This window comes from Bactrocera dorsalis, chromosome 1 (genome assembly GCF_023373825.1).
Source record: "Bactrocera dorsalis isolate Fly_Bdor chromosome 1, ASM2337382v1, whole genome shotgun sequence".
In the NCBI taxonomy this organism is placed as follows: Eukaryota; Metazoa; Arthropoda; class Insecta; order Diptera; family Tephritidae; genus Bactrocera; species Bactrocera dorsalis.
The window spans coordinates 74,455,380-74,468,082 of record NC_064303.1 but is presented as its reverse complement, the minus strand read 5'-3'; the positions used below and the strand labels follow the sequence as shown (position 1 = coordinate 74,468,082).

The 12,703-nt window shown below is 34.1% G+C and overlaps 1 protein-coding gene across 1 annotated transcript in view; it reads right to left on the bottom strand.

Moving 5' to 3' along the window:
- Window positions 1–449: 449 nt before the first annotated feature.
- The window catches only part of LOC125776860 (protein Wnt-10b), a 595,050-nt gene continuing 582,796 nt past the window's right edge, over window positions 450–12,703 (bottom strand). Inside the window, exon 6 of the mRNA XM_049450534.1 lies at window positions 450–831. Coding sequence (XP_049306491.1) covers window positions 644–831 — 188 coding nt within the window. The 3' untranslated portion in view covers window positions 450–643. The remainder of the gene's footprint in view (window positions 832–12,703) is intronic.

Below are 12,703 nucleotides of genomic sequence, written 5' to 3'. Positions count from 1 at the left end.
TAAACACGAAGTTACGTGCGTAAGCAACCGACATTTAGTACATACATATATGTAAAATCTTAGTGGATAACTAACTATTACAAATTTTGAAGGCTTAAGAAAACTAAAAACATCTATAGGATTTCCGCCGCGACTGTACTTTGAAGCGTGCGCGTACCGACTGGCAAGAGATTCAAACGAAGGGTCAATCGATGAAAGGCAAGCGATTGACGCCTTGGATGCTTGAAAATTGTGCTGGAAGCGCAGCATCGTCGCATAACGAGCCTATTTTGAAATTTTTTACAGAATTGTAACGATTGGTTCAATAAATTTTTTTAAATCGACACAGTCCTATTTCTTTCCGGAAAAACCCTGTATGCATAAGGTTAAACAAAATTATGTATAGTCTATATTCAAAATAATAGGTAATTTTTCATGTTTAGAATAATGAAATAAAACCATGCCATCTTGTTCCGTCTTGTTGAATGTAATTTTCCATTTATTAATTATAAAATACATTATTTTAACAATGTGCACACTATTTTGTTTTGATTATATGGTTACTCACATGTTTTATGCTTATTAATATGTTTATACATATATACAATTATAGCAATATTTTTCCATACCTGATACATATTATGCTAATAGTAAGTCAAGAAAATTAATTACAAACGCTTATCCACTCTTCTATTTGGCATTCATCACATTCCACGTTGCAACACCATTGAAATTTGCAATTGCAACGCTCAGCCCGCTTTTCTTTAACTAAATTATAGCCTCGGCCACAACACAGGGATGTGCAACTGTCACTAACAGTACTATTATGATTGCATCTGCGGCCTGTTGTTCCTAAAATAAAAGCGGTGATATGTTAGGTTAATTGAATTTTCCAAACTTTTCCACTGTGATAGATTAACTTTCAATTGCAATTTCTCTGCTTGCTTTCTTCGGTCGATGGATTTTCAGAGAACGTATAGAATAGAGAAGGTTCAATTGCGGACAGGCGTGTGAACTGTCAAGAGCTAACAAAATGCTATTAGTGGATTTCACAACTTTTGGCTCGGAAGGAGACATTTGAACAGAAATGAGTGAGCAGAGCTGAGCATTCAATGAAAATTATGCTCAGAAATATACATTATACAGACGTATGTTGCTCCTTTGCCTATATTTTTATACGTTTACATGCAATCATATCAATTAATATGAATATCATTTTGCGAATTTTTGTGAATTCATGCAAAATTGATAATATTGTAATGAAATTATGCTATTTTCAAGGTAATATTTGTAGTTAACGTGCAAATAAAAGCCACTTTTTAAATATTTCTTATCTTTGATAATATAATATAATTTCATATACATGTATATATGATATATTATCGTAATATCCTAAAATCATAATAAATTACAATAAAAATATATGTAAATCACACATCTTATCATTTAAAACTTTCATACGCATCTATCCTGCGGATATATGTATGTATATAGTACTTATGTAAATACAAATCAATTTCAAATAAAGATATTATCATTCATCAGAAATATAAAAAGCGCGCGCTTCTCTATATGTTCGTACACACATATATGTGTACATACGTATGACATTCTCAGACAAATAACACCAGCCGACAAATGAAAAATTTTTGAACGTTGTTTGTATTTGAGCCACAAATATCACAAATTTTTACTATTTTAAACACGAAATCACCTACATATTTGCCCTATCACATCAGGTTTTTACTAATTATGCGCAGGACTGCATTCTAAAAAACTTAAATCGCGAACACAAAAAAAACCTGATGTGATACGATAAAATGAGGTATAATTTCGTGATCAGCACTACCAAATTAGTGGAAAAAAATAATCAGAACTTGAACAAGGAAAATGATGTCGGCCGGTGTAATACTACTACTACCATCTATAGTATGATTTCTATTAGTTGCATTATAACTACTAGTTAATGAGATATAGCGTTTTTGTCAAGCAACTTGTGTTAGTTTACAAAAAAATGGATCATAAAGCAATTGTGTTAATAAAGCATTGCTTTTTGGGGACTGCTGGTGAACTTGTGCTCAGGGAAATCCACCGTTGAAAAGATATTTGCTCAGCTGGAAACAGGCGAAATGAGCACCGAGGACAATGATGCTATAAAGAGGCGAAAGTTCTGAACAAAGTGCGTGCCTCGCAAGTTCATAATCCTACAAAAACAACGAATAACTGATTCTGAGAAGTGTTTGAGTGCTCTTTAATCGTAATTAAACCGAATTTTTGCGTCGGTGTGTGACAATAGAAACATAGCTCCATCATTTCTCACTAGAGTCCAATCGATAGTCATTCTAGTAGACTGCATATGATGAACCGTGGAAAGACGAAAAAATCGGTTGGATTACTGAGCCAGTTATAATGTATTTCACTGCGCATTTGGTTGCAGTTCTTTTCTACTATTCCAAATACTTAGCAATTGTATTAGTTTTGAGGAAAAATCTGTTTAAAATTGTACGCATATATTCAAAGGATTCCTACAAACATGAATTTTCAACAAATGCTTATTATTTGAAATATAATTTTTGTATACATGAGTGGTATTAAATTTTGACAAAAAGAAATAATAGGTATCTGATGTCCTTACCCTTACCAATTTTCAGCTAAATCGGTTCAGCCGTTCTTGAGTTATAAATGGTGTAACTAACACAACTTTCTTTTAGATGTATATGTATAAATATATAAGTCTGTAACACAAAAAGAGATTTTAAATCAGCACGCCTCAATACTCTACATTTTACGTTTGCGCTGCACAAACATTGCTATAGATTTTCGCTGCCATGTACGCTGAACAAATTTCTACTGTATTTCTTTTTTTTACATTCAGGGAAAAAAATTATTGGCAAATTTGGAAAAAAATATCAGAAATGTTTATTGAATTCTTTTTGTGTAATACTTGAAAATTTATAAAGTCGTTGACTAAATGGCTCGTTTCTATAATACATCATCAATATCGATTTCCCCTTTATACTCCTGAACAGTAGTGTAATGACGTTCCACACTACATTTATTGCAACGACTTAATGTTTTGTAACACAAAACACGCTTCCCCTTCATCAGTTTCAATAAAAAAATAATTTTCTTGCCATTCGCTTGAAAACATTTTAAAAATTCGAAGTGTTTCTGTCAGTGTATTCTTTGTGTTTACCTAGCGTACGTGTTCAGCCGCTTTCGTGTGCGTGTGATATTTTTCGCAGTAGCAGAATTATCAGTCAAACACGCGTGTTTGGATTTTTTTTGCGTTAAGCGCCACTGTTTTAAATGTAATTTTTTTTAACAAAAATCTCAGAGAACGTATATATAGAACAGAGAACGTTTAATATAGAGAAGGTTCACGGCGCGAATAACGTAAAAATATTTTTGGCTAACTCGGCAGAGATGGAAGAGTCTCACCACAGACAAATTATGAGCGAGTTTCACCACATTTAACAGCGATTGAGGGGTTTTTAGAGTCTATGAGAATAACATGTAAATGTAAATAAAAGAGAACCAATGCAGGGCAATATACATACATGTGTATTTATATTCAAGTGGCTTTTGGTTGGCGGAAAAGTTCCTGTATGCTTTTGTATACTATATACAAGTAGTTAGATTTTTTCTAAGTCTAATATACAATTCAATATTGACATGTAAACATAATTATGAAGTGAGTATAATTTTATATGAATGCATAGTACTATTTACAGTCAATTTGGACTTGAATATTTAATAATTTTATTTGATTTTTACATAATATACTATACTAATAAATATTTTTGTATTATTTCTTCGTAATAGAAATTGAATTTATCACAACAAAATATGCATGTATGTATAAATACATCGTCTATTATATTAATCTTATTATCTGCTCATATGATTGCATGTATACGCATGTGCGCGTTCAGAAATTCATATCATGATTTTATCACTTATCAATATACATATTACATGTGCGCGCATTGATCTGCATGTTCATATATTCATATGTACTTATATGTACATATATTTGTATACACTTCCGAACAAATAATGCACAATCATACAAACATACATATGCGTACACATGTGAATATGTCACCACAAAAAATTTAAGCATTGTTCTACAAAAACAACAATTGTCTAAATAGCAGAAGCATCACAAGTCAATATGGTAGCCAAATAGCCGCACGCATCTTTCGCATCTCCGTTGTCAAGATCAACCAATGGCCGAAACTGGCGTTTTGTCAAATATTAAAATACACACGTTCTTATGGACACAGTTATGTAGTTGTGCAGCTGCCTCAATAACTGTGTCCCTAAGAACGTGTGTATTCTAATATTTGACAGATGTCGTTTGCAGTCTGTCGCGCTCATTGCGTTCAGCGCTTGTGTGATGATAGAAAATCCAAGCTGTGCCGAAAAAAATAAACGAATGGCCGCCGATTGTCACCGCTTCCCTTGCCGCTGTAACAGCTTTGCCTACAAACGTGCGTAAATATGTATGCATGTAATACATACGTATGAGCGTGAATACATATCGATGCAGATTTTGCGAGTCACGGAAAAATATTTTAGAATGGACAAATATTATAAATCGACAACTGCGTTGTTGCCACTTTTCTCACTTCTTTCTGTGAAGAAGCATCAGAAAGTTGTTCAATTTATGATTTTTAGCTTTTGCCATCGTCGCGAAAAGACGCTTGTCGGCAAAGGCATGCTCGGGGAGATGTTACGGCGTCTGTTTATATGAATGAAGCGAGGTCGCTTGTGGCATATGCCCCTGCGTTTATGAATGAAATCGTTTTTGTTGTAAAATTTACTACATTTAGGCTTCGCAAAATTCGGCTGCCATATTGACTTGTGATGCTGCTGATGCTATATTAGACGATTGTTGTTTTTGAATTATTGAACAATATTTGTACTTTTTGCGGGTGACATATCTACATATGAATTCATATAAGTATGTATGTTGTGTATGCATTATTTGTGTGGGAATGTCATACGCACATATTTACTTGTGTACGCATATTTGAATGTTGGTGTGTACATAAGTTAAGAAATTTTATGTCAATTTCTTTTAAAAAAAAATTTTATTTATTACTTCATGGTTTGGTTACAGAACTAGAACTAAAGCTTAAAAATTAATTTACTTAAAATCTAAGCTAAGTTGCACTGGCCAACTGCTGACTTGATGTTGTCAATTCTCCGAATTGACTTATTTGGGTTGCGCGTGTTGGATTTCCGCTTCACACCGAAAAATGAGCTTTTATGTTAATGCAAGCGTCTGGCTTTTGCTGTGGGAAATATTGTGCAACTAAAGATGCATTTCCGCTATGCTTTCCTTGTTATTGCTGATTACGCATTATTATTATTTAGCAATTGTTAACATTTGCCATGTTAACATATACATTATTTGTTCAGCAATGTCGTACACATATGCATAGTGCCGACGCACTATCAAGAACGCCTCCTGAACCAATTAACACCTTGTCAGTAACCCAGCATAGTGACGAGAGCTCATCCGATAACTTAATTTGGCATGTAGAATCCCCAATTAACGTTTTCAAAAACCAAATGAAATTGATAAAAACAATAATAAACAAGTACTAATTAACAATATTTTTAACGAAAAAATTAATAACATTAGCATGATAGTAAATAATCTTCTTAATAACATAAGGAAAGATACTTATATAGAAAACGAGACTATTATAAATTTACAAAATAGAATTAGATTAATAAAAGAAGAGTTGATTAACATTAAATACGCCATACAGTGGGCAAAGAAAGACATTTTAAACACATTATTGTTAAATAAAAATGAAATCGAAATTGCATTAGAAAATTTAGAAAATGACGAAATACCTTTCAAAAATGCTGAAGAAGCACTAGAAATATCAAATATAAATGTAATTAGTCAAAATATGACAATATTTTACATGGTAAAAATACCATTAACTATTAAGGAAAATTTTCAAAAAATGATTATAAGACCAGTTGTAAAACAAAACAAAATTATAATTAATGTCGAATTTGATAAAATATTAAAGGGTACAAAAGATACCTATGGAATTAAAAAATAATGTAATAATTATAAGAAAATTGAGATTTGTAAGCAAACTCAACTAGTGAATATAAGTAATAGCAGTTGTATATCTAGAGTAGTAAATAGCCTAAATTCATCTTGCACTATAACAAACGGCCAACATATCCAACAAATCGAAGAAGTAAAACCCGGCACCATATTACTTAATGGCTTCCAAGGAGTAATAGATGCTGACGGAATGCAGAAAAATTTATCAGGGACACACCTTATTAATTTTCATAACTCAACGTTAAAAATAAATCATCAATTTTACATTAATTACGATTTGGTTCCACTGCCGGCAATCCCAGCAGTCCTGCAACCAACACCAATCGAAAGAAATCGAATTGAATTACTTTCTCTCCAGGCCTTAAAGGAGTTTCATATTGATAACATACGAAGAATAAATCTTCTGAAGGCAGCAACGATATCCAATAGCTCCCTTTCACTTGGAGCCGTTGCAACTATCATTCTCGGTATAATATTTTTTCGGAAATTCTGGAGAAAGCACCAAAACAGAATAATCATATCTTCAAGCCTGGACCTTAACCAGATGCCCCCAGCGAATATTGATCCTAAGGAGATCAAAGATCTTTTCAATGATCAAAATACTTACATCAATTTTAACAACCTTCCCTATTTTTGATAGGCTCTCGGGACGATCGCTTTTAAGAGGGGAAGTGTTAACATGGCAAATGTTAACAATTGCTAAATAATAATAATGCGTAATCAGCAATAACAAGTAAAGCATAGCGGAAATGCATCTTTAGTTGCACAATATTTCCCACAGCAAAAGCCAGACGCTTGCATTAACATAAAAGCTCATTTTTCGGTGTGAAGCGGAAATCCAACACGCGCAACCCAAATAAGTCAATTCGGAGAATTGACAACATCAAGTCAGCAGTTGGCCAGTGCAACTTAGCTTAGATTTTAAGTAAATTAATTTTTAAGCTTTAGTTCTAGTTCTGTAACCAAACCATGAAGTAATAAATAAAATTTTTTTTTAAAAGAAATTGACATAAAATTTCTTAACTTATGTACACACCAACATTCAAATATGCGTACACAAGTAAATATGTGCGTATGACATTCCCACACAAATAATGCATACACAACATACATACTTATATGAATTCATATGTAGATATGTCACCCGCAAAAAGTACAAATATTGTTCAATAATTCAAAAACAACAATCGTCTAATATAGCATCAGCAGCATCACAAGTCAATATGGCAGCCGAATTTTGCGAAGCCTAAATGTAGTAAATTTTACAACAAAAACGATTTCATTCATAAACGCAGGGGCATATGCCACAAGCGACCTCGCTTCATTCATATAAACAGACGCCGTAACATCTCCCCGAGCATGCCTTTGCCGACAAGCGTCTTTTCGCGACGATGGCAAAAGCTAAAAATCATAAATTGAACAACTTTCTGATGCTTCTTCACAGAAAGAAGTGAGAAAAGTGGCAACAACGCAGTTGTCGATTTATAATATTTGTCCATTCTAAAATATTTTTCCGTGACTCGCAAAAATCTGCATCGATATGTATTCACGCTCATACGTATGTATTACATGCATACATATTTACGCACGTTTGTAGGCAAAGCTGTTACAGCGGCAAGGGAAGCGGTGACAATCGGCGGCCATTCGTTTATTTTTTTCGGCACAGCTTGGATTTTCTATCATCACACAAGCGCTGAACGCAATGAGCGCGACAGACTGCAAACGACATCTGTCAAATATTAGAATACACACGTTCTTAGGGACACAGTTATTGAGGCAGCTGCACAACTACATAACTGTGTCCATAAGAACGTGTGTATTTTAATATTTGACAAAACGCCAGTTTCGGCCATTGGTTGATCTTGACAACGGAGATGCGAAAGATGCGTGCGGCTATTTGGCTACCATATTGACTTGTGATGCTTCTGCTATTTAGACAATTGTTGTTTTTGTAGAACAATGCTTAAATTTTTTGTGGTGACATATTCACATGTGTACGCATATGTATGTTTGTATGATTGTGCATTATTTGTTCGGAAGTGTATACAAATATATGTACATATAAGTACATATGAATATATGAACATGCAGATCAATGCGCGCACATGTAATATGTATATTGATAAGTGATAAAATCATGATATGAATTTCTGAACGCGCACATGCGTATACATGCAATCATATGAGCAGATAATAAGATTAATATAATAGACGATGTATTTATACATACATGCATATTTTGTTGTGATAAATTCAATTTCTATTACGAAGAAATAATACAAAAATATTTATTAGTATAGTATATTATGTAAAAATCAAATAAAATTATTAAATATTCAAGTCCAAATTGACTGTAAATAGTACTATGCATTCATATAAAATTATACTCACTTCATAATTATGTTTACATGTCAATATTGAATTGTATATTAGACTTAGAAAAAATCTAACTACTTGTATATAGTATACAGGAACTTTTCCGCCAACCAAAAGCCACCTGCATATAAATACACATGTATGTATATTGCCCTGCATTGGTTCTCTTTTATTTACATTTACATGTTATTCTCATAGACTCTAAAAACCCCTCAATCGCTGTTAAATGTGGTGAAACTCGCTCATAATTTGTCTGTGGTGAGACTCTTCCATCTTTGCCGAGTTAGCCAAAAATATTTTTACGTTATTCGCGCCGTGAACCTTCTCTATATTAAACGTTCTCTGCTATAAATATACGTTCTCTGATACTTGTAGGTGGCCAGGGACACTACATTATCTGCACTTACAGTCGATAAAGCAGTTTACATATATTACTTATCGTAATCACATTTCCATTATTCCAAATAGGTATGTTGCTCGAACGAGTTAAGGAAATAAAAGCATTGAACAATAAGCTAAAAGTGAAAATGCGACACTTAAACTCCTAAATGAAAATTTAAGGAAATCGCTTATCAAATACACCAATGAAACGCCTTCTTCTCCACCAAAATCGACTTTTGTAAAGAAAATGAGCTTGAAAATTAAACAAAGTGGTTATTAAAAAATAAAAAAAGTAGAGAAACTAAAAAACGAAAAGCGAATTCTTCATCGGATGTAATGCTGAAATCTCCGAGCCCTGATAATACAGCGAAAGGTAAATAAGATATAAAAGTAAGTTATAGCCCTCCGCCAATCATAACATCAGAAAATTTTAATCCTCCTTTGATGCTTTCCTTGATAAATGCAGAAGTTAAAAATTATTTCACACTTCAGTTCATTGGTCAAAGTTCATTTAAAATAAACCTTTCTGACATTTCGGATTATAGAAAACTTACAAGAAAATTAAATATATCGCAAATTTCCTGATACTCGCTCGAGGACAAGCAATCGCGTGGTATATGCGTAATGGACTTGTACACAGAACTTATACTAAAACACCATAAAAAATTCATCATGGGGTGTGACTTTAAGGGGGTATTCTGGTCTAGAAGCATGAATTTCAGGTAATTTTTAAAGTGTCGTAAAAAAGACAATTATCCATTTTTTATTAGTTATTTGTTAATTTCAGAAGAGTACAGAAAAAAATTAAAAACTAAAAGAAGTAAAAAATTTCAAAAAATGTGAGCTGACCAAGTGGAGGGTCTCTAGAAATTTCCTCGTGACCATACCCATGATTTCAACCCTACTAGTTATCTGAAACCAAAAAAGAAAAATACTATTGATCTAGTAAAAAAAAGTCAGTTTTGAGAAAAACGCGTTTAAAGTTTCGCGTTCCGGTCGAACCAGTTTGGATGCCGGGCCAGAAACATGCCTATATCTCCGAAAATAATTTGAATTTTGAAAAATCTTCTTGTACACATATTCTTGAATAGTTAAACTTTGAAAATATATAAAAAAAAAAAACGATTTTTTTTAATTTCTAGACCAGAATACCCCCTTAACGCAATACACACCCAATGTGATTCATGAGTTACGACACCAAAGGGGAGAGAGCTATTTAAAGCTGCTATGGCTACTGGATCTGGCTTTATGTCTACTGGCAATACGACTTACTGGCTTTCCGACACAAAAAACTACCTGATCTGCTCGACTTTTTCATCACTCGACAAATATCTAAGAAATTCATTACCATGGAAAATGTATTGGACTTAAATTCGGACCACTCGCCAGTATATCTAATCCTAAATGGCCATATATAAGAAATCGACATACCGCCTTATTTCTCTAATGGACATACGGACTAGGAGTATTTCATAGTTATGCTCTACAAAAATATTGATGTTGAAATAAATATAACAACTCAAGATACTCGTATTTCAGAAGAAGAAGTTCATACATTTACGAAAACTATTCAAGAAACGGCTTGGATAAGTACTTCTGTTTCTAAACAAAAAACCTGTATACTAATTATCTTTCCAATATTTTAGAACTCATAAGGAAAAAGAGAAAACTACGTAAGAAATGGCAATCACGCGATTTCCTCCGTATAAAACAGAACTAAATTATTTCACTAAGATTCTCAGCAACAAAATAAAGTTGTTTACAAATCAAAAAATTTCTAATTATAATAGGTTTTCGAAAAAGTCTTGCGGTATTTTTATTGAATTTTCAATTGTTCATAAAATTGGTTACAATAATGCGATTCAAGTCAAATATGCGCCGTTTTGTTCGATGACGCGTTCCCAACGAGATGCCAACTTCATAATGCCCCTCTCATAGAAGCTCGCTTCCCTATTGGCAAAAAACTCGAAGAGCCAATTTTCACAGGACTCTCTTGTGGCCAACTTCAGAATACCAAGCGCGTTCGCCATGGACAGAAAAAGGTGATAATCACTTGGTGCGAGATCCGGACTATACGGTGGATGCAAAAGAACCTCCCAACCGAGCTCCAGGAGCTTCTGGCGCGTCACTAAAGATGTGTGTGGCCTGGCGTTGTCCTGATGGAAGATTATTCGGCCTCTGTTGATCAAAGATGGCCTCTTTTGCATGAGTGCTGCCCTCAAACGGTCCAGTTGTTGGCAGTACAGGTCCGAATTGAGCGTTTGGCCATAGGGGAGCAGCTCATAGTGGATTATTCCCTGCCAATCCCACCAAACACACAGAAGAACCTTCCTGGCCGTCAATCCAGGCTTGGCCACCGTCTGGGCCGCTTCACCGCTTTTCTACCACGACCGTTTGCGCCTTACGTTATCGTAAGTGACCCACTTTTCATCGCCAGTCACCATACGCTTCAAAAACGGGTCGATTTTGTTGCGATTTAGAAGCGATTCGTATGCGCCAACACGGTCAAAGATGTTTTTTTTGCGTCAATTCGTGTGGCACCCATACATCGAGCTTCTTAGTGACTCCAAGCTTCTTCGAATGGTTTATAACGGTTTGATGACTCATGCCCAGCTCTTGGCGGATGCTACGGCTGCTACTATGCCGGTCTCTTTCGACCAATTCAGCGATTTTTTCGCAATTTTGGACGACAGGCCTTCCGGAGCGTGGCGCATCTTCGACCACCTCTACACCAGAACGAAAACGTTGAAACCATCGTTGTGCGGTGGAAATGGAAACTGTATCGGGTCCATAAACTACACAAATTTCATTGGCGGCTTGAGATGCATTTTTGCCTTTATCGTAGCAGTACTGTAAAATATGCCGTATTTTCTCTTTATTTTGCTCAATGTTTGCGACGCTATAACTCACGAACAACTTAAAAGAAACGACAATCAATCAAACACGTGTTAGCTAAGGATGCTCGATGAACGTCGATGTTCGATGATCATCGATATTGAAAGCAAAAACATCGATGTTTTAATATCGATGTTACTATACGAAAAATATCGCAACATCGATGTTAACGGAATCGATTATTGATGTTAACTTACGGTCTCACGCACGACACGGACGTCCACCAAAGCAATGCAACTTACGGAGCATCTCGACAGGATAGAATATATAAAATACTAGCTGCATTGCCCTGCCCATTGCCTGTGGAGGCTCCACATTGCTCATAGCTTACTAGATATAGAATACTATCTAGTTTGCCATTTATAGTAAGCTAGAAGCTGTCACTTCAGCAGTTTGACAGCGCAGTTTTCATTTCTATGAAAATTTTGAAGAGGCAAAATATCCCATTTGCACATATGCCCACGGCATTTTCAATTTGGCAATACGAAAATTAGAAGAGCGAGTCTTAAGACGGTTGTGTTATATTATGAAAATAAAGTACATGTTCAAAATAACATTTTTTCAAAAAATTAATATTTAGTTTAATATTGTTAATTTACAGAAAAATTATGCAAATTGGGTTGGGAATGAGCGAAGTCTTAAATTTAAAAAACTTATGCAAGCATAAATCAAAATATTATTGCGCATTTTAAATTTATTATTTCAATTGGTATATAAATTTTATGCCACAATTATTATATAGTAGTCCAAAAATATGAATTCTTATTTTTCCCAGAAGTAGATTTGTAAAAAAAGGATCTTTCTCCTTTTGTTATTATCTTATTTTTCTCAGAAAGCTTTTCAAACTGGTTCTACTCTTTATCAAGAATGAAACCGATTAAAAGGTTCTTCTTTTCCAAAATTACTTTTCTTTCAGTCAATTAATAAAAAATATTGGGATATGTAATAATTTGATCTGTTGCTTAACAA